Genomic DNA, 25,151 nt, shown 5'->3' on the forward strand with positions numbered 1-25,151 from the left:
TAGCCCAGAAAGGCTCTGGAATCATGGGTGCCGGAAAGTCGGTGGTGGACCTGTACCACAATGTGGTGTGTTTGCTCCGTCGCTGAGACTGGGAAAATCCCGAGGAGTGGGATGGAACTAGGGTTGCCAACTTCTTCACTCCCAAATACGGGACTAAGGGCGATGTCACCGCCCCCGCGCCCCACGTGACCTCACCCAGCCAGCGGCCATGTGCTCCCACTCCACCAATGGTGGAAGCCATTGGAGCGGGAGCACGTGGCTGCTGGCTAGGTGAGGTCACGTGGGGCGCGGGGCGGTGACGTCCCCTTGTCCCATATTTGGGAGTGAGGAAGTTGGCAACCCTCGATGACAAAGATTGGATTCTGTATCATTATAGCAGGCTGGACTAGGCTGAGCGAGAGTCCTCTCAGTTTAGGGACAATGCTGTAGAAGTTAGATGTGCAAATTTCTTACCTGGATCTTGTGACGCAGTCAGCGTTAGTTTTTGGTTTAGTTTAGAAATACAGGCCCTTCGGCCCACCGAGTCCGCACCGACCAGCGATCCCCGCACATTAACACTATCCTCCACACACTAAGGACAATTTTACACATAAACCAAGCCAATTAACCTACACACCTGCACATCTTTGGAGTGTGGGAGGAAACCAAAGATCTCGGAGAAACCCCATGGGTAGAACGTACAAACTCCGTACAGACAGCACCTGTAGTCGGGATGGAACCCGGGTCTCCGGCACTGCAAGGGCTGTAAGGCAGCAACTCTACCACTGCACCACCGTGACTATGTCAGAGCATATCTGAGAGCCGACCACATTACTGTGGTTTTGGGTCATGTAAGGATGGCTTCATTCACAAAATGCTGGAGTAACTCAGCAGGTCAGGCAGCATCTCGGGAGAGAAGGAATGGGTGACGTTTCGGGTCGAGACCCATGTAAGGATGGCTAACAGTTTCGAGAAGGGTCTCGACCCGAAACGTCACCCATTCCTTCTCTCCCGAGATGCTGCCTGACCTGCTGAGTTACTCCAGCATTTTGTGAATAAAAAGTTTGCTAACCTACATTGATTTCCAGTCTTGCACTTTGTAATTTTCACCTTTGTTTTCAAATCCCTCTTGTTTAAACCTGTTCCTGTTTTACCCTTTTCTAATTACACCGAATATGGATGGCTAAGCTCGGGAATTATTTCCAAACCACTGACTTGCTTTCTTTTTACAGTGCACTTTGTAACTTACTTTGACTAAGTATTTGGTCATCTATCTAATATCTTGTGTGGTTTAGTGTCAAATCTTAATAGTAGTTTCTGCAGAGTGTGACGAGATTTCATTTTAATATAGGTTCTTTAAAGGTTGTTGTTCCTTTCAAAATCCTAGCGACACTGGGTCTAACCTAGCAGATTTTGGTTAACTTGGGATTGAGTTGGGGTGCCTTACAGTAAGTCATCGATTCACCATATAAAGGTTCAATAGGAACTCTCTCAGAATGGGTGTAGGTGGAAACATAAGACATGCTGCCTGGGAAACATCTTGGCAATGCCTTTATGTTGCCCCTGTGTGCACTTTATTGAAATTACTGATAGTGAAAATGTCTTTATTGAGATCTTAGTGATAGTCTTGTGTGGTAACATGGTGAATTTCTGTTCTGTGTAGGAAGGAACTGCAGATGTTGGTTTAAACTGACGATGGACACAAAAAGCTGGAGTAACTCAACGGGTCAGAGAGCATCTCTGGAGTAAATGGTGACATTTCGGGTCGAGATCCTACTTTAGTCTGAGTTACTCCAGCTTCTTGTGTCTATCTTGGATTTCTGTTCTGTTTGATGAAACTATTTGGATATTGAATTCTCCGAATTCCCCTCCCTTTGTGCCCTGACATTAATTTAGTACTCCCCTTTAAATGGCTGGTTCTGTGCTATTTCACCAGATGTCTGGGGTGTTGGTTCAAAGTCTCCACATCTAAATAGCGCTCACTGACCCTCGTAAGGCGGAAAGTGGGTGGTTGACCTGTACTGCATTGTGGTGCTACCATTTCTGGTGGGTTTGCTCTGAGACTGAGACAATCTCGGGGAGTGTGATGGAAGCGTTGACAAAGATTGGATTCTGTACCGTCATGGCTGGCTGGGCTGGGCTGAGAGAGTGTCCTCTATGGTTTAAGGTCAATGCTGTAGACGTTTGATGTGCTGGTTTCTTACCTGGACCTTGTGACCCTCCATACTCCAGGTGCTGAAGACAGTACTTTGTTCTGGCATGTATCTGCACCCCATGACCTCTTTCCATGTCTGCCGCCAACCACAGAGCCTGAAATCTGAGAAGCATCTTATCTGTTTCATTAGTAAATGAAAAATTAAAAGTAGATCATTTTTTGGTCAGTTCACCAAATTGCTGTGGATTCAAACAGTGCGAGCTTGCTTGACAAGTATTGGAATATTGTGAGCAATTTTGGGCCCCATATCTGAGGAACGATGTGCTGGCTCTGGAGAGGATCCAGAGGAGGTTTACAAAGAAATGATCCCAGGAATGAGTGGGTTAACCTATGATGAGTGTTTGTCGGCACTGGGCCTGTACTTGCTGGAGTTTAGAAGGATGAGGGGGGACCTCATTGAAACGTGCCGAATAGTGAAAGGCTTGGATAGAGTGGATGTGGAGAGGATGTTTCCACTGGTGGGAGAGTCTAGAACTAGTTATAGCCTCAGAATTAAAGGATGTTCTTTTAGGAAGGAGATGAGGATTTTGTTTAGTCAGAGTGTGGTGAATCTGTGGAATTATATGCCACAGCAGGTTGTGGCCAAGTCAGTGGGTATATTTAAGGCACAGATCAATACAATACAATATATCTTTATTGTCATTGTACAGGAGTACAACGAGATTGGGAATGCGCCTCCCATACGATGCAATAAATTAATTAGCTAGTCAGTATTAATTTAAACAACCCAATGAAACAAATTAGAACAGTTTTAAAACAGAATAAAGTGCAAGTAGATCTGTGCCGGTTCACTGTGCGATGTGACCATCCGGCTCAGCAGGACCGGTTCATTGCAGCTATGGCCCTGGGGATGAAGCTGTTCCTGAGTCTGGAGGTGCGGGCGTAGAAGGCCTTGTATTGTCTGCCCGATGGTAGAAGTTCGAACAGACTGTTGCAGGGGTGTGAAGAGTCTTTGTAGATGCTGGTGGCTTTTCTGAGGCATCGTGTGTTGTAGATGCCCTCCAAGGCTGGTAGCTGTGTTCTGATGGTCCTCTGAGCTCTATGGACTACCCACTGAAGAGCTCTCCTCTCTGCCTCCGTGCAGCTGAGGTACCACACAGGGATGCCATGTGTTAGGATGCTCTCTTTGCAGCTGTTGGGGTAGACCAGACATTTTCAGTGTTCTTAGGTGGAACAGTCGTTGCTGTGCCTTCTTGACCAGCGCAGCAGTGTTATTGCACCATGTTAGGTCCTCTGAAATGTGGGTGCCCAGAAACTTGAAGCTGGACACTCTCCACACTCCACAGAATCAAGATAGATTCTTGATTAGTAAGGATGTCACAGGTTAAGGGGTTAGGAGAGAGAGATAGATCAGCCATGATTGAATGGCAGAGTAGACTCGATGGGTCGAATCGCCTAATTCTGCTCCCATCACTTATGATCTTGTGAAGTAGATAGGGTGGTTATGAAGGCACTTGAAATGCCTACCTTCATTACTAGTGGCATTGAATGTGAGTCAGGAAGTCACGAGGCAGGTCGACAGGACTTTGGTTAGGCCACATCTGGAGCATTGCATGTAATTCTGGTCACCCCATCACAGGAAAGATATGGAGGCGTTGGAGATTTACCAGAAATGCTGCCACGATTAGAGAGTTTCAGCTACCAGGAGAGGTTGGATAATATTGGATTGTTTTATCAGGATCGTCAGAGATTGAAGATAGACTTGATAGAAGTATAGAAATTGTGAGGCATCGACAGGGTGGACAGGTTTACAATTAGGCCACCTGGCACATCGAGTCTACTCCACCATTCAATCATGTCTGATCTCTGCCTCCTAATCTCGTTTTCCTGCTTTCTCCCCATAACCCTTGACAGCCAGAACCTTTTTCCCAGGGTGTGTATGTCCAATGCTAGATGGCATAGCAGTACGGTGAGGGGGGGGGGGGGGGGGGGGGAAGAGACGTTTAATGGAGATGTCCCCAGAAAGTTTTTTTACACAGAGTGACGGGGGCCAGAAACGCACTGCAAGGGGTCGTGGTGGAGGTGGAGGTAGATATGAGTGCAGTTTAAAAAGCTTTTGGATAGGCAAGTGGAAGTGCTGGGAATAGCGGGATATGGATCATGGATTGGCAGACGCGCTCAGTTTATCTTGGCAACATGTTGGGCACAAACCTTGTGGGCTGAAGGGCCGGTTGCTGTGCTGTTCTGTGCCCTATGACAGCTGAAGATGTGCAGAGCCCGCAGAAAAGCAGGAAGGAGCTGCAGAGGCGGGTTTAAACCCAAGATAGACACAAAAAGCTGGAGTCACTCAGCGGGACAGGCAGCATCTCTGGAGCTTCGGGTCGAGACCCTTCTTCAGAAATATCTTTTGGCTGTAATATGATCAGAGTGGTGAGCAAAATGGTTGCTACTTTGAGAGATGTAGTCGCAATTCAAGTTAAATTGCAAATGAATTGGTTGTGGACACAAAGTGCAGGAGTAGCCCAGCGGGTCAGGCAGCAACTCCAGAGAAAAGGAACAGGTAATGTTGTTGGTTATATTGTGCTTGGGTCTGTATGTGACAAAGTGTGGTTAAAGCTGTGACTGGTGGAACATTGATCAGTGCTGTGAATGGCGGTACAGTGTGAGTGCTTATGATGAGATTGGTGCTCTGTAGAGTTGAGATATATGGAGTTATAATATTAAAGCATAGATAGATTCTTGATTAGTAAGGATGTCACAGGTTATGGGGTTAGGAGGGAGAGATAGATCAGCCATGATTGAATGGCGGAGTAGACTCAATGGGTCGAATGGCCTAATTCTGCTCCTATCACTTATGATCTTGTGAAGTCGATAGGGTGGTTAAGAAGGCATTTGAAATGCCTACCTTCATTACTAGTAGCATTGAATGTGAGTCAGGAAGTCACGATGCAGGTCTATAAGACTTTGGTTAGGCCGCATCTGGAGCATTGCATTCAATTCTGGTCACCCCATTACAGGAAAGATATGTTGGCATTGGTGAGTTCTGTGCTGTGAATGGCGGTACAGTGTGAGTGCTTATGATGAGATTGGTGCTCTGTAGAGTTGAGATATATTGAGTTATAATATTTCTCCTTTTTTTCAGCCCGTCAAGATCAAGGTCTCGATCAAGGTCTCTTTCTATGAAACGAGAAAGGTAAGAGGCATCCATTTTGGACGTTCAAAACTACTTTGGAATTTAGCAGAGTTGATTTGATTTTATTGAAACCTAAGATTCCAACATACATACAGAATACAGAGCTTTATTTGTCATTCGGTACCGAGGTACCGAACGAAATTACGTTACCAGCAGTCACACAAAAAAAGAACACAAGACACATAACCCCAACACAAACATCCATCACAGTGACTCCAAACACCCCCTCACTGTGATGGAGGCAACAAAACTTCCGCTCTCTTCCCCACGCCCAAGTCCCCGCGGCCGAGCCGCACCGGGCGCTGAAACATCCCGAGCCGAGCGACGGAAGGCCCAGCGGCCGTACCGCGCGCAGCTAAGTCCCGCGGCCGCGCCGGGCGATGGAAGGCCCCGCGGCCGAGCCGCACCAGCGATGTAAAGTCCCGCGGCCGAGCCGCAGCCGACATGGGATAAATGCAACATGGGATAAATGCAGTGCAAATATTCCCCCAGTGAAAAATTGTAGAGCTGGGGAAATTGTTCACAGAATAAAGGTAGGTCCATTTAAAACTGTGATTAGGGGATTGGATGGAGGATTGTGAATCTTCATGATTCTTTATACTAGATGGTGACAAAAGCTAAAGCTGATCTGAAATCAAATCAGAATGCTGGAGACCGTCAGGGGGCATTTAGGTCACAAGTGATAGGTGGAGAAGGAGGCCATTCGGCCCATCAAGTCTACTCCACCATTCAATCATGGCTGTTCTATCTCTAACCCCATTCTCCTGCCTTCTCCCCATAACTTCTGACACCTGTACTAATCAAGAATTTTGTGGAAGGAAAAATGCTGAGTTGTTGATCCCATTCAAGGCAAAAGCAGATGGTTGCATTTCTCATCATCCAGAGTTACAGGCAGGAGAGAATATTTGGGAAAATATAAAACAAAAACTGCAGCTGATCTGAAATAAAAAAACTGAAAATGCTGGAGACACTCAGGGGGCATTTGTGGAAAGAAAAATGGTCAGTGTTTCCAGTTTGCATTTCTGACGAATTGTTGCACGCCCAAAACCTTAATCGTTTCTCCTTCAACCGATGCTTCGCGGACTTGCTGAGTTTTATCAGCGTTTAAAAGCTCTTTGTTGCAGAGGGAGATGAGCCAAACTATCAGATCAGTCATGGTCTTGTTGAATGGACCCATATGGGCTTTTCTTACTAGTTGCATTGGGGCCAAAAAGGTAGGAAGTTGCCAAGTAGTTTTGACGTGTGTTCCTGAATAATGGATGCCATGTCACGTGATCATGTCACGGTTGTTAATCCTTGACTATGTTACCCAGGTTGCTACCCGCTTGCCCTGCAACCCCCACCAATCCCCATTTATCCGCTGAGCCACTCTGAATTTGCAGCCTCTCCTTGAGAGAACAGGCTGGGTGTGAAAGGGTTTGGGCGTAAAGGGGATCATTGCAGTGCACGAGGACTGCAAGATGAGGCATGGTTTCCCACGTGGGGTTTGGTTCATCAAGTCAGACAGATGAAGAATTAGGGTGGATTTTAGGGATTTGGACTCGGATTAGACTTAAGCAACTTAACAAGTATTTGTATTAAATTTTTCTGTATTAAATTTTACATCTTTATAAATGTTTAACTTTACTGGGGAGTGAAGGAAATGTTTAACTTTACTGGGGAGTGAAGGAAAACTAATAACCAGTGGAAGCAATGAAGAGGGGGCTGGTGGATGCATGTCATAGGATCATACATCACGGAAACAGGCCCTTCAGCCCAGCTTTCCCATGCCGACCACGGTGCCCCATCTCCGCTGTGTTTGCCCCATATTCTAAACCTTTCCTATCCATGTGCTTGACCAAATGTCTTTTAAATATTGTTTTAGCTCCTGCCTCAACTACCTCCTCCAGCGGCTCATTCCACATACTCCCAACCACTATGCGGAAAAAGGTTCCTTTAAAATCTTTTCCCCCTCACCTTAAACCTCTGACTTCTGGTTTTTGATTCCTCTACTCTGGGTAAAAGATTCTGTGCATCTACCGTATCTATTCCCCACATGATCATATACACCGATATAAGATCACCTTTCATCCTCCTGTGCTCCAAGGAATACAGTCCTAGCCTGCCCAGTTTAGTTTATTGTCACATGTACCAAGGTACAGTGAAAAGCTTTTGTTGCGTGCTATCCAGTCAGCAGAAAGACAATACATGATTACAATCGAGCCATTACAATGTAGAGATACATGATAAGGGAATAACGTTTAGTGCAAGGTAAAGCCAGCAAAGTCCGATCAAGGATAGTCCACGGGTCACCGAAGAGTTAGATAGTAGTTCAGCACTGCTCTCTGGTTGTGGTAGGATGATTCAGTTGCCTGATAACAGCTGGGAATAAATTGTCACTGAATCTGGCAGTGTGTGTTTTCACACTTCAACCTCTCCCTATAGCTGAGACCCTCGAGTCCTGGCAACATACTGGTAAATCTTATCTGCATTCTTTCCAGCTTGACAACAAGAATAGGCTAAGAGCAGCATTGTGGAAAATTGAACAGAGCTCCATTGATAGGCACAAAATGCTGGAGTATCTCTGGAGAGAAAGAATGGGCGACATTGGACAAAACGCCGCCCATTCCTTCTGTCCAGAGACGCCGCCTGTCCCGCTGAGTTACTCCAGCACTTTGTGTCTCTCTTTGCTTTGGACCAGCATCTGCAGTTCCTTCCTACACAACCCATTGACAGGATTCTTTTCTGTTTTCCTCCTCCCCAACCCAGCCGTTCCCCATCAGAAAGTTCTCGGAAGAGTCCAAATCCCGCGAGAGATGATTGAAGCAGAACGTTGTGAAGAGTGCGGCAGTGTGGCCCTCAGCGCCTGACAACCTTTTAACTAACCTAGATGTTTTAGTGCCTTTTTATATGCATGCATTCCACGGAGAAATGTCACAGCTCTTCATTTGGTCCATGTAAACGTTATAATTGAATGTTGTGAAATAAACTGTACAGCTTCTACGAGGAGCAGCGTTATCAGCTGTCAGGGGGGGGGTACAGTAAACAGCTCGCATTTCTTTGTATTAAATTTTACATCTTTATCAGAGTAAGGAGATTCTGCTTCAGTGAATTTGTGGCAGTGTGTGTGTGCAGCTAATGTTATGAAGTTTAAAATGGGGAATTTCTAACGCTTCATAACTAGTTAAGTGTTTTTGTCATTTTTTTTTTCTCCCTTCCAATTCCCAATAAAAAATAAATAAAATGTGCTCTCTGCTCGGTATTAGAATGGTACTAGACCAAGTGGACCCGTTGGGCCCAAACCTCTCCTGCATTGGTGCAGCATCCTCTCTACCTCCCCTCCCCTTTCCCTGCAGCACCCTCTCCCCTCCCCTCTCCCTCGCCTGCCTAGAAGGCAGGCAAATCTAGCTTGGTGATTTGTTTGCAAGAGCTCAATGTGCTTTATGTTCATGTTATGTTCATGAGATATAGGAGCAGAATTGGGCCAAGTCTACTCCGTCATCCAATCATGGCTGATCTATCTTGTATGCACTGGAATTTAGAAGGATGAGAGGGGATCTTATTCGAACGTATAAGATTATTAAGGGGTTGGACACGTTATAGGCAGGAAACATGTTCCCAATGTTGGGGGAGTCCAGAACAAGGGGCCACAGTTTAAGAATAAGGGGTAGGCCATTTAGAACGGAGATGAGGAAAAACATTTTCAGTCAGAGAGTTGTGAATCTGTGGAATTCTCTGCCTCAGAAGGCAGTGGAGGCCAATTCTCTGAATGCATTCAAGAGAGAGCTAGATAGAGCTCTTAAGGATAGCGGAGTCAGGGGGTATGGGGAGAAGCCAGGAACGGGGTACTGATTGTGGATAATCAGCCATGATCACATTGAATGGCCTCCTCCTACACCTATTGTCTATCGCTCCCTCTCAACCCCATTCTCCTGCCTTCTCCCCATAACCTCTGACACCTGTACAGATCAAGAATCTATCAATCTCCGCCTTAAAAATATCCATTGGTCTGGCCACCACAGCTTTCAGTGGCAATGAATTCCACCGATTCACCATCCTCTGATTAAAGAAATAACCTCTTCACATCTTCCTAAAGAAATGTCATTTAATTCTGAGGCTGTGACCTCTGGTCCTAGACTCTCCCACTAGTGGAAACCTCCTCTCCACATTCACTCTATCCAAACCTTAACCCCACAAGCCAAGAGAATGCATCTCTCCCCTTCAGAGGGCAGCTTTATTTTTGCCAACGTTAAGCTAATGGGAAGGTTTGACATAAAATGCTGGAGTAAAGCAGCAGGACAGGCAGCATCTCTGGAGAGAAGGAATGGGCCTCCCTTCGATTTAAGCCAGCATCTGCAGTTCTTTCCCACACATGAAGCTGAAGGAGGATTTCTTCAGTCAGGGTTGAATCTAAAATGATGGAGTAACTGCATCTGGAGTACTGGATCGGTAACGATTCAGGTCAGAACCCTTCTTCAGATTGTGGGGGGAGGATGGGAAAGAAAGCTGGGAGAGAGAGAGGGACAGAGCATGGACAGTAATAGGTGAACGCAGGTGACGGGCTGTTTGCAAGGCAGGTAGTTGGACAAAGGCCAGAGACGAAGAGACTGGATAGGATAAAGAATTGTGAATTGTTAAGCTCGGATAGAAAAATTGTGCATCCATTGTTAATGGTGGGAGGGGAAGGAGCCTGTTGTGGGTTGGTTATTTAATATTCAGTGTTCATATGTTGGGTTGTAAGCAACTCACGCGGGATATGAGGTGCTGTTCCTCCAGTTTGCGTGTGGCCTCACTGGCGTGGAGGAGGTCCAGGGCAGGGGTAGGGGCGTTAAAATGGTTGGCAACCAGGAGATCTGGCAGGCCGAGCACAAAGTGTGATTGTTTAATGAAAGGGGAACTGAGTACAAAAAGTGGGAAGTTGTGCGTAGTTATACAGGGCATTGGTGAGACCACATTGGGAGTGCAATGTGCTGTTGTGGTCTCCTTATTTGAGGAAGAATGTTAATGGGTTGGAGGCAGTTCAGTGGTGGATTACACGACTAACACCTGGAATGGACACAAAAAGCTGGAGTAACTCAACGGGTCAGGCAGCATCTTTGGAGCAAAGGAATAGGTGACATTTCGGATCGAGACCCTTCTTCAGACCCGTCTCAACCCTAAAGTCACCCATTCCTTTTCTCCAGAGATGCTGCCTGGCCCGCTGAGTTACTCCAACTGTTTGTCTCTTATCTTCGGTGTAAACCGTCATCTGCAGTTCTTTCCCACACATAAAACCCTGATAGGTCTTATCAGGTCGGACGTGGACAGAATGTTTTATCTGTGGGGGAATTCTAAAATGGAGGTGATTATTTAAAATTGAAAGACCCATTTTAGATCAGGCAGGCTTTTTTCGTGAGGGTAATGAGTCTCTAACACGGTAGTAGAAGTGAGAATTTTAAAATCGTCTTATCCCTTAAAAATATTTTTCATTAGCAAAGACATGAAAGTTTACAGCAGATAGCCAGGGATACAGAATTTACTAGGTTAATTCCCGGAATGGCGGGACTGTCGTATGTTGAAAGACTGGAGCGGTTAGGCTTATATACACTGGAATTTAGCAGGATGAGAGGGGATCTTATCGAAACATATAAAGTTATTAAGGGGTTGGACACATTAGAGGCAGGAAACATGTTCCCAATGTTTGGGGAGTCCAGAACCAGGGGCCATAGTTTAAGAATAAGGGGTGGGAAATTTAGAACGGAGATGAGGTAAATCGTTTTCAGTCAGAGAGTTGTAAATCTGTGGAATTCTCTGCCTCAGAAGGCAGTGGAGGCCAATTCTCTGGATACTTTCACGAGAGAGCTAGATAGAGCTCTTAAAGATAGCGGAGTCAGGGGGTGTGGGGAGAAGGCAGGAACGGGGTATTGTGGATGATCAGCCGTGATCACATTGAATGGTGGTGCTGGCTCGAAGGGCCGAATGGCCTACTCCTGCACCTATTGTCTATTGACTTTTTGGGTCGGAACCCTTCCTCGGACAAGCTTCTATGAGTTGACCTGCTGAGTAACTCCAGCACTTGTGTCGTTGTGTGTAAGCCAGCATCTGCACACTTAGTTTGGAGGTAGGTGGCTGTGCTTTGGTCTGCATGCCATGGTGTGGACCGACCCTAAGGCATGCAATTAAATTGTGAATGAATACAAAGAATGGAAGTTGGGTCCACAGCGTGTATATTTTTAAAAAAAAATCTGCAGGAAGAACTCGACAGGTCAGACAGCATCTGTGGGGGGAAATGAACACACGATGTTTCAGGTAAGGACCATTCTTCAGTAAATAAGGGTCCCAACCCATAAATGTCAGCTGTCCATTTATGCTGGAACTGAGCCGGTCGGCATTGGTAGAGGAAAATGGACAGATAACATCTGAAGCAGGATCCTCACCCAAAATGTCGTCGGTCCATTCCCTCCACAGTGGCTGACCCACTGTATTTCCACTAAATGAGATCATTCATAATCTAGGAAGCCCCTGTAGTAACATAACTGAGCTCTTAAAGATAGCGGAATCAAGGGGTATGGGGAGAAGGCAGGAACGGGGTACTGATTGTGGATGATCACAGTGAATGTCAGTGCTGGCGCGAAGGGCCGAATGGCCTCCAGCACCTATTGTCAATTGTCTACTCCATTTCCTGCATTCAAGCCCATTAAATCTTATTGTCCAAACAGCTTATTCACTCGTGTCATCGCACAGCTGTTTGCCAAGGGCGAGCAAATTTTAGTGCCACGTGGCTGGCCTCTACAAGATCCTTTACAGTGCGTGTGTCATGCAGCATGTCACAGCTCAGGAGATGTTCCATAATCTGGAGGCCCCGTCCACACTTGCAGTCTGCCTCATCTTCAGTGTGCCCCACTTCAGCACGTTCGATTTGCCTGTCTGCAGTCTGTTGAGACCACGCCAGGTTATCCACGGCTGGTCGGAACCTGGTAGCAGTTTCTCAGAGGGATCGATTGCCGTGTGAGTGTCTTCCGGAGATTTCTCTAGTGTCTCTTCCCAGAGTTTGAGCCTTCTGGACGAATGCACTGCAGTCCAGGGGATGGACAGAAGAGAGGAAACTTCTGCGTGATTTCAAACGCTGAGGTAGCAAAGGACGGTCATGTAAGGTAAGAAAATAACTGCAGATGCTGGTACAAATGGAAGGTGTTTATTCACAAAATGCTGGAGTAACTCAGCGGGTCAGGCAGCATCTCAGGAGAGAAGGAATGGGTGACGTTTCGGGTCGAGACCCTTCTTCAGTCTGAAGAAGGGTCTCGGCCCGAAACGTCACCCATTCCTTCTCTCCTGATATGCTGCCTGACCTGCTGTGGTCATGTAAGGGGTGTCCTTCATCCTCTGACTGTCTGAGGCGTTCTTTTTGACTGGCTACAGTTCTTCTGATTCCAGGAGGTGCAATGCCAGAGAGTAGGTAAAAACAGCTGGGAAAATGTTAAATATATATCAGATTTTGTCATATTGAAACAAATCCACTTTTCATCTCTGAAGGCAGCAACTTGATTTTGAAACTTAACTTTAAATGCATCCAGTTTTACAGCCATTTACTGCCCTTCTGGGATGAGCAAATATGGACTGAGAATTCAGTGTTAGCAGGTTAACTTTGAAACATGCTGGGGAATACATTGGCGTGAAGTGTCTATCTCACGGGAAGTTGGGTTGAAAGGATAACGGAGTGAAGTGCAAGGTGAAAGTTTGTGGCTATCGTACCCAGAGCGCTCAGTGTAAACATTTTTTTTTGCCTTTAGCTGGTTTGTTGCCCAGTTTTGATATTCAGCAGAGCAATGGATAATGATGCATGACCTTCTCATACTCACAACAACCAGCCCTCCCCTACACACGGGCCCAGTGTTGCTAAATAACTCCCGGAACACTCTTCTAACAGTGGCACAGCAACAGAGAAGCCACTGTTCGATCCTGACTACGGGCGCTGTTTGTACGGAGTTTGTACGTTCTGTGTGGGTTTTCTCCGGGAGCCCCGGTTTCCTCCCACAAACTCCAACGACGTGCCGGTTTGTTGGCTAATACACAGTGCGGAAACAGGCCCTTCGGCCCACCGGGTCCACGCCGACCAGCGATCCCCACACACTAACACTATCCTAAACCCACTAGGGACAATTTTTACATTTACCAAGCCAATTAACCTACAAACCTGCACGTCTTTGGAGTGTGGGAGGAAACCGAAGATCTCGGGGAAAACCCACGCAGGTGAACGTACAAACTCCTTACAGACAGCGCCCATGGTCGGGATTGAACCTGGGTCTCCGGCACTGCATTCGCTGTGAGGCGGCAACTCTACCGCTGCACCAGCTTGGTATAATTGTAAATTGTCCCTAGTGTGCGGGGATCGCTGGTCGGCGCGGACTCGGTGAGCCAAAGGCCTGTTTCAGCGCTGTATCTCTAAACTAAACTGAGGATTGAAGGTTCTGCAACCTTGCAACATTTCCCCATTACTTTCGTCAGTTTGACCTCGGCAATGTTAGCAGATGCACGTTGCACAGTAGTCGCGACTATTTACCTTCCAGCTGTCTGAGGAGACAGGTTAGATTTTTGAGATAAGAATTTACAGGGTTTACAGCCGGGAGGAGGGATTGTAATTTTGTTTTTCATTCTGAAAATGCCCAGTCAGTACAACCATGGTGTCGTAGAGTCATACAGTGTGGAAACAGGCCCTTCATAGAGTCACAGAGTGATACAGTGTGGAAACAGGCCCTTCATAGAGTCACAGAGTGATACAGTGTGGAAACAGGCCCTTCATAGAGTCACAGAGTGATACAGTGTGGAAACAGGCCCTTCAGCCCAACTTGCCATGCATGCTACGATGCCCCTTCTACGCTCGTCCCACCTGCCTGCATTTGGCCCATCTATATACAAAAACTCTTGTTTGTTTGTTCCTGAACTACAGCCAAAACGATACATGACACCGCGACAATTTTAGGCCCACCTTACTCACCGTCGTCCCTTTGGTGCTAATGGAAGAGGTTTCGTTGAAATCGGTGTTATATTTTTTAAGTTGTTCACATTTGAAAGTTTAAATCTATCTCCTAGGGAGGGAGGGGGGTTGAGGGGGTGGAGTGGGGGAGGAGGGAGGGGAAAGGGGGGGAGGAGGGAGGGGAAGGAGAGAGGGGGAGGAGAGAGGGGGAGGGGAAGGAGGGAGGGGGGGAGAGGGAGGGGGGAGTGCAGGAGGAGCAGGTGCTGCACCAATGCAGGTGAGGTTTGGGCCCAAGGGGTCCACATGGTCTAGTATCCCTCTGAACCGATCCATGTACCTGCCCATGATGAGTTAACTTCCTTACTGCCCACTGTTGGCCCAATTTATTTTTGCTTAAACGGTACGTTTAACAAAGTTATTTGTCTGACTAATCATTTGTGGAAATTGCAAGTCAGCAGGATACCACACAGCACAGGGAAGAAAGAGCAGGTGGAAGATTTGGTTAGAATACGTAAGCGTACTCTAAATAGCCCCAGGAATTTTAATGCTCATTTGAGAGCAGATGCAATATTTCAATGGATATCTTTAAGGCAGAGGTAAGATTCTTGATTAGTGCGGGTGTCAGGGGTTATGGGGAGAAGGCTGGAGAATGGGGTTAGGAGGGAGAGATAGATCAGCCATAATTGAATGGCGGAGTAGACTTGATGGGGTATTAATTTTGGATGATCAGCCATGATCATGTTGAGTAGCGGCTCGAATGGTCTGAATGGCCTACTCCTGCACCTATTTTCTATGTTTCTAATTCTGCATTCACTATGAACGTGAAATATTTTGTTCTAAAGATGGTGCCTCTCAAATTATAGGACTCCCTGCAAAAAGAGCTTGAGTTTGGTTTAGGTGTTCGGGTTTCTGGGACGGGTGTGGAGGCCACAACGTTCTGGTTCCGAGGCAAGAATGCTACCACCGATTGACCCTTGACTGGTCCCAATCACCCTCACGATTAGCTGAGAAAATGTAGGCCCGAGGCCCAGGTTCAATCGTGACCTTGGAAGGTTTCGCCATTGACCAAACTCACTAATGCTGTGCAATGCTAGTTTCATGTTAAGGTCATCGTCCCTCCAAGGTTCATTGGCATTGCATTTGGAACCGAGATGTACATGAAAAGGAATAGACAATAGACAATAGGTGCAGGAGGAGGCCCTTCGGCCCTTCGAACCAGCACCACCATTCAATGTGATCATGGCTGATCATTCTCAATCAGTACCCCGTTCCTGCCTTCTCCCCATACCCCCTGACTCCGCTATCCTTAAGAGCTCTATCCAGCTCCCTCTTGAATGCATTCAGAGAATTGGCCTCCACTGCCTTCTGAGGCAGAGAATTCCACAGATTCACAACTCTCTGACTGAAAATGTTTTTCCTCATCTCCGTTCTAAATGGCCTACTCCTTATTCTTAAACTGTGTGGCCCCTGGTTCTGGACTCCCCCAACATTGGGAACATGTTTCCTGCCTCTAACGTGTCCAACCCCTTAATAATCTTATACGTTTCGATAAGATCTCCTCTCATCCTTCTAAATTCCAGTGTACACAAGCCTAGTCGCTCCAGTCTTTCAACATATGACAGTCCCGCCATTCCGTGAATAGGTGACGTTCTGGTCCTGATCCTTCTTCATAGTCTGATGGTTTAGTTTAGTTTAGAGATACAGCGCGGAAACAGGCCCTTCGGCCCACCAAGTCCGCGCCGACCAGCGATCCACGCACACTAACACTATCCTACACACACTAGGGACAATTTTACTTTCATACCAAGCCAATTAACCTACAAACCTGCACGTCTTTGGACTGTGGGAGGAAACTGAAGATCTCGGAGAAAACCCACGCAGAGAACGTACAAACTCCGTACAGACAGCACCCGTGGTCAAGATCGAACCCGGGTCTCTGGCTCTGTCAGGCAGCATCTCCACCGTGCCGCCCAAAGGTTGTGACAGGTTTTGTATATTTATAAATAAACACGTAATCGTAATAATTTAGCTGAGACAATGGTCTGGAAGAAAGTGATAGCAGCTCCTCTTAAGTATGTTGCAGAGGTTACAGGTTCAATGCAAGTTGTGTAGAATCAAACTTTGCCCATTATAAACCAGGCATCACTGCATATAAAAAGGATCAAAGTTTGGTTTAGAGATACAGCGTGGAAACAGGCCCTCCAACCCATCGAGTCTGTACTGACCATCGATATCTAGTTTTGCATCCTACACACCGTACAGAAGCCAATTGATCTACCAACCTACACGTCTTTGGTATGTGGAAGGAAACCGGAGCGCCCGGAGAAAAATCCACACAGTCACGGAGCACCTGTAAACGCCACACAGACAGCACCTGAGGTAAGGATCGAACCCGGCTATCTGGCGCTTCAAGGAAGCAGCTCTACCCCTGCACCACTGGGCCTAAACTCCAGAAGGTATTTCATCTCTAATGACTAAACTCCAGAAGGATCAACTAATGTGGCTGCAAACTCAAAAGCACATTTCTGGACAACGAGGTAGACACAAAATGCTGGAGTAACTCAGCGGGTCAGGCAGCATCTCTGGAGAGAAGGAATGGGTGACGTTTCGGGTCGAGACCCTTCTTCAGACTGATGTCGGGGGAGGGGGGCGGGACAAAGATAGGATGTAGTAAGAGACAGGAAGACAGTGGGGGAACTGGGAAGGGGGAGGGGAAAGAGAGGGGCAGAGGAGCTATCTGAAGTTAGAGAAGTCAATGTTCATACCGCTGGGGTGTGAGCTGCCCAAGAGAAATATGAGATGCTGTTCCTCCAATTTGCGCTGGGCCTCACTATAACAATGGAGGAGGCCCAGGACAGAAAGGTCAGACTGGGAGGGGGAGTTGAAGTGCTCAGCACTGGGAGATCAGGTTTGTTAAGGTGGACTGAGTCTGAACAACAATGTAAAGCTAATCCTTCCCCCTCACCCTGTTTCCACCAGCTATCCTATCCTCTGCTCCATCAGTCTTAAGAAGGGAGCCGACCCGAAACGTCGTTTGTCCATTTCCTTCCACAGATACTGCCTGACCCACTGGGACCCTCCAGCACTTTGTATTTTACTCAGGATTCCAGCACCTTCAATTCCTCGTCTCGCCTCTAATTCACTGCCCACCAGGTGGCACTGTTTCAGTTATGTTCCACAAACAGGTCACCTTGCAAATCAGTCTGCCCACTTGCCTTCTTTATTCAGTCATTGCAATAATATGTTCTCTATTAAATTTAGCACCTAATTCTATTTCAGATAGTCCTCTTTTATCCGTGATGAGAAATGATATGATTGATTTTTGCCTCGCATCGTTGATCTAAAAACCACCCACAAACACCCAGGTGGAAAATTCCTGCTTTTGTTTTCATTAATAACAGATTGTGGCTTCAAGCTCAGAACCAGATATTCAAGCTCCTCCAACACTTGTGTGGAGCCAAAGGAATCTTGCGGTGTCATTTGAAGGAGAAGTTAAGTCAAGGCTATGTGGGATGCGAATGGGCCACTGGTTCAATTCAAAGAGGGGCAGTAAATGTTCATTGCTCGCCTCTCAGTCTGGGGTAACAGCTCGGCTCGGTGGCGCAGCGGTAGAGTTGCTGCCTTACAGCACCAGAGACCCGGGTTCCATCCCGACTACGGGTGCTGTCTGTACGGAGTTTGTACGTTCTCCCAGTGACCTGCGTGGGTTTTCTCCTAGAGCGCCAGTTTCTTCCCACACTCCAAAGACGTGCAGGTTTGTAGGTTAATTGGCTTTGGTAACACAATTGTAAATTGTCCCTCGTGTGTAGGATGGCGTTAGTGTGCGGGTGATCGCTGGTCTGCATGGGCCGATGGGCCTATTTCTGCGTTATATCTCTAAACGAGGGTCGCCAACTGTCTCGTATTAGCCGGGACATCCTGTATATTTTGGGCTAAATTAATTTGTCCCGTACGGGACCGCCCTTGTCGCGCATTAGTAGGGTTGCCAACTTCCTCGCTCCCAAATAAGGGACAAAGGGTGATGTCACCGCCCCGCGCCCCACGTGACCTCACCTGGGCGGCCGCCATTGGTGGAGCGGGAGCACGTGGCCGCTGGCTGGATGAGGTCACGTGGGGCGCGGGGCGGTGATGTCACCTTTTGTCCCGTATTTGGGAGTGAGGAAGTTGGCAACCCTACTCTAAACTAAACTAAACAACCTTGCCTGAGGACAAAAATTAACCCATGTTTCAAGGACAAACACAGGTTAATTATTAGTGGTGGTTGGGGGAGGTGAGTGTACCGATCATCACGTGTCCACGAATTCCAGTTCAATCTGGCAAACTTCCTCATCAACAGAAATAAACCTGTAATTGAACACAGGAGTTTGCTGCATTATTTCTGTGAATGGTACATTTAAAGTCACAAAGCAGTGCAGTGGTAGAGTTGCTGCCTCTCAGTGCCAGAGACCTGGATTCGATCCTGACCTCAGATGCTGTCTGTGTGTAGTCTGCGCGTTCTCCCAGTGGCTGCGTGGGTTTCCTCCGGGTGCTCCGGTTTCCACCCGCGTCCCATCATGTATCACCCGGTCACTGAAAGGAAGCATGCAGGTACAGCAGGCAGTGAAGAAAGCCAATGGAATGTTGGCCTTCATAACAAGAGGAGTTGAGAATAGGAGCAAAGAGGTCCTTCTGCAGTTGTACAGGGCCCTAGTGAGACCGCACCTGGAGTACTGTGTGCAGTTTTGTTCTCCAAATTTGAGGAAGGATATTCTTGCTATTGAGGGCGTGCAGCATAGGTTTACTAGGTTAATTCCCGGAATGGCGGGACTGTCATATGTTGAAAGACTGGAGCGACTAGGCTTGTATACATTGGAATTTAGATGGATGAGAGGAGATCTTATCGAAACGTATAAGATTATTAAGGGGTTGGACACGTTAGAGGCAGGAAACATGTTCCCAATGTTGGGGGAGTCCAGAACCAGGGGCCACCGTTTAAGAATAAGGGGGTAGGCCATTTAGAACTGAGATGAGGAAAAACTTTTTCAGTCAGAGTTGTGAATCTGGAATTCTCTGTCTCAGAAGGCAGTGGAGGCCAATTATCTGAATGCATTCAAGAGAGAGCTAGATAGAGCTCTTAAGGATAGCGGAGTCAGGGGGTATGGGGAGAGGGCAGGAACGGGGTACTGATTGAGAATGATCAGCCGTGATCACATTGAATGGCGGTGCTGGCTCGAAGGGCTGAATGGCCTCCTGCACCTATTGTCTATTGTATCTGTACACTGTGAATGTCACAATTGTAATCAGGTACTGTCTTTCCTCAGGCTGGTTCGCACGCAACAAAAGCTTTTCACTGTACCTCGGTACACTTTTGTTTGTTTGTTTATATGTTATTTCGAACATGTAAAACAAAAGAAGATTAAAAACAAAAACAAATAACAATAAAATGAAATGAACGATAAACCTATACACAACTCAAAGAATAAATTCTCATAAACAACACAAATTAAATCTTACATGTTCGAAAAGTAGGAGGAAGTATATAAGTATATACTTATTTATTCCCACCCCTTCTCTGCTACACATCAATTAATTCACAAACTTGATCTCATCTACATATAAATATATATATAAGTATATATATACATAAGTATATATATGTATATATATATATATATATATATATATATATATATATATATATATATGTATATATATGTGTATATATATATATAAGTGTATATATATAAGTATATGTGTGTAAGTATATGTGTGTAACTATATGTGTATAAGTATATGTGTGTAAGTATATGTGTGTAAGTATGTGTGTAAGTATATGTGTGTAAGCATATACATACATATATCCATACACACGCCACATACATATATACACATATATGTACACGTGCAAACATACATATATGCAGTTTATAAATAATTATCCAAATTCTATGTGCAACGCAAATATCACACTGTGTCAATAAACTGAAACTTAATCGTCATCACAACTCAATGAACTACTATCCTTGTGACAATAAACTAAACCGAACTGAAGACGGCGGGTTTGAAGGTTAATTGGCCTCTAAATCACCCCCAGTATTTAGGGAGTGATTGCGAAAGTGAGATGTCATTGAACTAGTGCGAACCGGCGATCGATGGACAACGTTAGCGTTGCCAACTGTCCCGTATTAGCCGGGACATCCCGTATATTGGGCTAAATTAGTTTGTCCCGTACTAGTAGGGTTGCCAACTTCCTCACTCCCAAATACGGGACAAAGGGTGACGTCACCGCCCCGCGCCCCACGTGACCTCACCCAGCCAGCGGCCACGCGCTCCCGCTCCACCAATGGCGGCCGCCATTGGTGGAGCGGGAGCACGTGGCCGCTGGCTGGGTGAGGTCACGTGGGGCGCGGGGCGGTGACATCATCTTGTCCCGTATTTGGGAGTGAGGAAGTTGGCAACCCTAGTCAACGTGGACTCGATGGGGAAGGGCCTGTTTCTCTATATTAGGACTTGTGACAGCATTCTCATCTCAAGAAATAGTTAAACAAATCTCTTTGGGACTGTCTCAATGATGTTTTATATAACAGAGTCATACAGCATGGAAATAGGCCCTTCAGCCCAACTGATCCACGCCAACCACAATGTCCCATCAAAGCTCGTCCAATATGCCTCTAACCTTTTAAAACTGCAACCCCGTTTCAGTTCAGTTTATTGTGCTGTGTACCGAGGTACAGTGAAAAGCTTTTGTTGCGTGCTGACCAGACAGCGGGAAAAAAAACGATACGATAGAACTTAAAGATAGAAACTAATACGGGACATGGGGGGGTCCCTTACGGGACAAACTAATTTGCCCAAAATACGGGATGTCCCGGCTAATACGGGACAGTTGGCAACCCTAAGGTTGACCATCGATCACCGGTTCGCACTAGTTCAATGTCGTCTCACTTTCGCATTCACTCCTGAAACACTGGGGATAATTTGGAGGCAAATTAACCTGCAAACCTGCCGTCTTCAGTTCAATTTAGTTTATTGTCACGTGTACCGAGGTACAGTGAAAAGCTTTTGTTGCGTGCTAACCAGTCAGCGGAAAGACAATACATGATTACAATTGTGACATTCATAGTGTACAGATACAGACATGATAGGACGTGGGAGGAAACCGGAGCACCCGGAGTAAACCCACGCAATACGATACGATGGAGCTCTTAAAGATGTAAGAAAATAACTGCATATGCTGGTACAAATCGAAGGTATTTATTCACAAAATGCTGGAGTAACTCAGCAGGTCAGGCAGCATCTGAGGAGAGAAGGAATGGGTGACGTTTCGGGTCGAGACCCTTCTTCAGTCTGAAGAAGGGTCTCGACCCAAAACGTCACCCATTGCTTCTCTCCTGAGATGCTGCCTGGCCTCCTGAGTTACTCCAGCAATTTGTGAATGAGCTCTTAATGATAGTGGAGTCAAGGGATATGGGGAGAAGGCAGGAACGGGGTACTGATTGTGGATGATCAGCCATGATCATAGTGAATGGCGGTGCTGGCACAAAGGGCCGAATGGCCTCCTCCTGCACCTATTGTCTATTGTATATTGTCTATAACTTTATCCCAGGTGGGAAATTGATCATTGTAATCAATACATGATTACAATTGAGCCATTTGCAGTGTGTAGGTACAGGATAAAAGGGAATAACGTGAATAGCGTTTAATGCAAGATAGTGGAATTCTCTGCCTCAGAGGGCAGTGGAGGCCAATTCTCTGAATGCATTCAAGGGAGAGCTAGATAGAGCTCTTAAGGATAGCGGAGTCAGGGGGTATGGGGAGAAGGCAGGAACGGGGTACTGATTGTGGATGATCAGCCATGATCACATTGAATGGCGGTGCTGGCTCGAAGGGCCGAATGGCATCCTCCTGCACCTATTGTCTATTGTATATAAAGTCCAGTGAAGATAGTCCGAGGGTCTCCAATGAGGTAGGTGGTAGTTCAGGACTGAATGACACAGTCAGGTATGTCAGGTGTGAGCCATATCACTGTGAAACAGAACACACAGCAGTCTCTCAATTCTTTGAGGTTACCTATTGTAGATTTGGCAAGGACCAAATTTATCTAACGGCATAGAGTTGGGACACTGCCCTGCCTGTCTTCCATTCTCAAAATGTTATATCACATTTCCGTAATTATTCCCATGTTAACTTGCCATCTCAGAGTAAGGGGTGTGGCTGTGGCTCAAGATGCAGTTGGAAACATAGAAGCACAGAAAATAGGTGCAGGAGGAGGCAATGTGGCCCTTTGAGCCAGCACCGCCATTCAATATGATCATGGCTGATCATCCACAATCAGTACCCCGTTCCTGCCTTCTCCCCGTATCCCTTGATTCCGTTAGCCCTAAGTGCTAAATCTAACTCTCTCTTGAAAACATCCAGTGAATTGGCCTCCACTGCCTTCTGTGGCAGAGAATTCCACAGATTCACAACCCTCTAGGTGAAAAGGTTTTTCCTCATCTCAGTCCTAAATGGCCTGCCCCTTATTCTTAAACTGTGAACCCTAGTTCTGGACTTCACCCCCAACATCGGGAACATTTTCCCTGCATCTAGCCTGTCCAATCCCTTAAGAATTGTGTATCTTTCTATAAGATCCCCTCTCATCCTTCTAAATGCCCAGTCGATCCATTCCTTCATCATACGACAGTCCCGCCATCCCGGGAATTAACCTGGTGAACCTAATCTGCTCTAACCTCAATAGCAAGAATGTCCTTCCTCAAATGAGGAGAACAAAAGCAGCATTTTGCAGTTCCTTTTGTCTACTTGGAATGGGTTCATCCCGATCTTCCAATCTGCCTCATTATGGCACCTGCACGTTTTGTGATTTTGTGTGTTTTTTTTCCATCCTGAGAGGCAGCCTGCTTATGAAGCTAGTAAAATGTGTAGGAAGAAAACTGGGGATGCTGGTTTAAATCGAAGGTAGACCCAAAATGCTGGAGTAACTCAGCGGGTCAGGCAGCATCTCGGGAGAGAAGGGATGGGTGACGTTTCGGGTCGAGACCCTTCTTCAGATAGATCTCTCCTGAGAAGCTGCCTGACCTGCTGAGTTACTCCAGCATTTTGTGAATAAATACCTTCGATTTGTACCAGCATCCGTAGTTATTTTCTTATATCAGTCTGAAGAAGGGTCTTGACCTGAAACGTCACCCATTCCTTCTCTCCTGAGATGCTGCCTGACCCGCTGAGTTACTCCAGCATTTTGTATATACCACTGCTTATATGAAGTTGGTTATTTCAATGCTGAAACATATTGCAACTGGGCACCACACAAAGTTCCCCCAAAATTAACTGGCTGTGGTCACCAACGTTGTGACCACAACCCTCTCTGTTACGTACACGACAGCCACCTGTTTCCCCATTCCCAGAAGGAACGGGTGATGTTTTTCGGGTCGAGACCCTTCTACAGTCTGAAAAAGGGTCCTGACCTGAAACGTCACCCATTCCTTCTCTCCAGAGATGCTGCCTGACCCGCTGAGTTACTCCAGCACTTTGTGTCTATCTTCGGTTTAAACCAGCACCTGCAGTTCCTTACCCCTATTCCCAGCAGAGGCAGTCGAGGGGGATTTGATGGGCCGAATAGCCTAATTCTGCTCCTAGAAACATCTAACTCCTCACTAAATATCCTCAGTGATGTTGTCTCCACAGGGCCCCTTAATGGAAAGTTCCAGTGATTCGCCAGCCTCTGTGAGAATAAATTGTGTGTGTGTCAATAGCAGTGTGTGTGTGTGTCACTAGCAGTGTGTGTGTCACTAGCAGTGTGTGTGTGTGTCAATAGCAGTGTGTGTGTGTGTCACTAGCAGTGTGTGTGTGTGTCACTAGCAGTGTGTGTGTCACTAGCAGTGTGTGTGTGTGTGTCACTAGCAGTGTGTGTGTGTCACCAGCAGCAGCCGCCGACTGAAGGTGTGTGAAGTGGGGGCGAGACCAGCTTTGAGGAAGGACATTCTTGCTATTGAGGGCGTGCAGTGTAGGTTTACTAGGTTAATTCCCGGAATGGCGGGACTGTCATATGTTGAAAGACTGGAGCGACTAGGCTTGTATACACTGGAATTTAGAAGGATGAGAGGAGATCTTATCGAAACATATAAGATTATTAAGGGGCTGGACACGTTAGAGGCAGGAAACATGTTCCCAATATTGGGGTAGTCCAGAACCAGGGGCCAAGAATAAGGGGTAGGCCATTTAGAACGGAGATGAGGAAAAACTTTTTCAGTCAGAGAGTTGTGAATCTGTGGAATTCTCTGCCTCAGAGGGCAGTGGAGGCCAATTCTCTGAATGCATTCAAGAGAGAGCTGGATAGAGCTCTTAAGGATAGTGGAGTCAGGGGGTATGGGGAGAAGGCAGGAACGGGGTACTGATTGAGAATGATCAGCCATGATCATATTGAATGGCGGTGCTGGCTCGAAGGGCCGAATGGCCTCCTCCTGCACCTGTTAATTCCGTCTTAGTATTGGCCCCCACACACGTGAAATATAAAAAATATGTTCGAAATAATTACAAACTGAAGTCTGAAGAAGGGTCTCGACCCGAAACGTCACCATTCCTTCTCCACAGATGCTGCCTGACCTGCTGAGTTACTCCAGCACTTTGTGTCTGTCTTTGGTGACATCTCAACTTGTAAATTTCCCCGGTGTGGGACGAATAAAGGAATATATTATTATTATTATTATTATTATTATTATCTTATATAAAGTTTAAGGAGGGGTGGGGTGGGGTGGGGTGCGGGGGGTGGGGTGGGGTGGGTGACATCCAACTTGTTTCAATGCGAGTTTCTGTGTAAAGATGGGGAGGGGTCTTTCATATGTTGCCACTGGATCGGTCGCAAATCAGAGGGAGAGAGGGAGGAGGGAAGGGAGGGGGGAGTAGAGAGGGAAGGGAAA

The 25,151-nt window shown here is 46.6% G+C and overlaps 1 protein-coding gene across 4 annotated transcripts in view; it reads left to right on the forward strand.

The window, feature by feature from the left end:
* srsf7a (serine and arginine rich splicing factor 7a) overlaps positions 1-8,528 on the forward strand; it is a 33,607-nt gene extending 25,079 nt beyond the window's left edge. For all 4 annotated transcript variants that reach the window (XM_078431201.1, XM_078431204.1, XM_078431203.1 and 1 more), the window contains 2 exons: positions 5,277-5,327; positions 8,076-8,528. In XM_078431201.1, the coding sequence (XP_078287327.1) occupies positions 5,277-5,327; positions 8,076-8,130 (106 nt within the window). In that variant the 3' untranslated portion in view covers positions 8,131-8,528. The remainder of the gene's footprint in view (positions 1-5,276; positions 5,328-8,075) is intronic.
* Positions 8,529-25,151: the final 16,623 nt, after the last annotated feature.

This window comes from Rhinoraja longicauda, chromosome 41 (genome assembly GCF_053455715.1).
Source record: "Rhinoraja longicauda isolate Sanriku21f chromosome 41, sRhiLon1.1, whole genome shotgun sequence".
Lineage (NCBI taxonomy): Eukaryota > Metazoa > Chordata > Chondrichthyes > Rajiformes > Arhynchobatidae > Rhinoraja > Rhinoraja longicauda.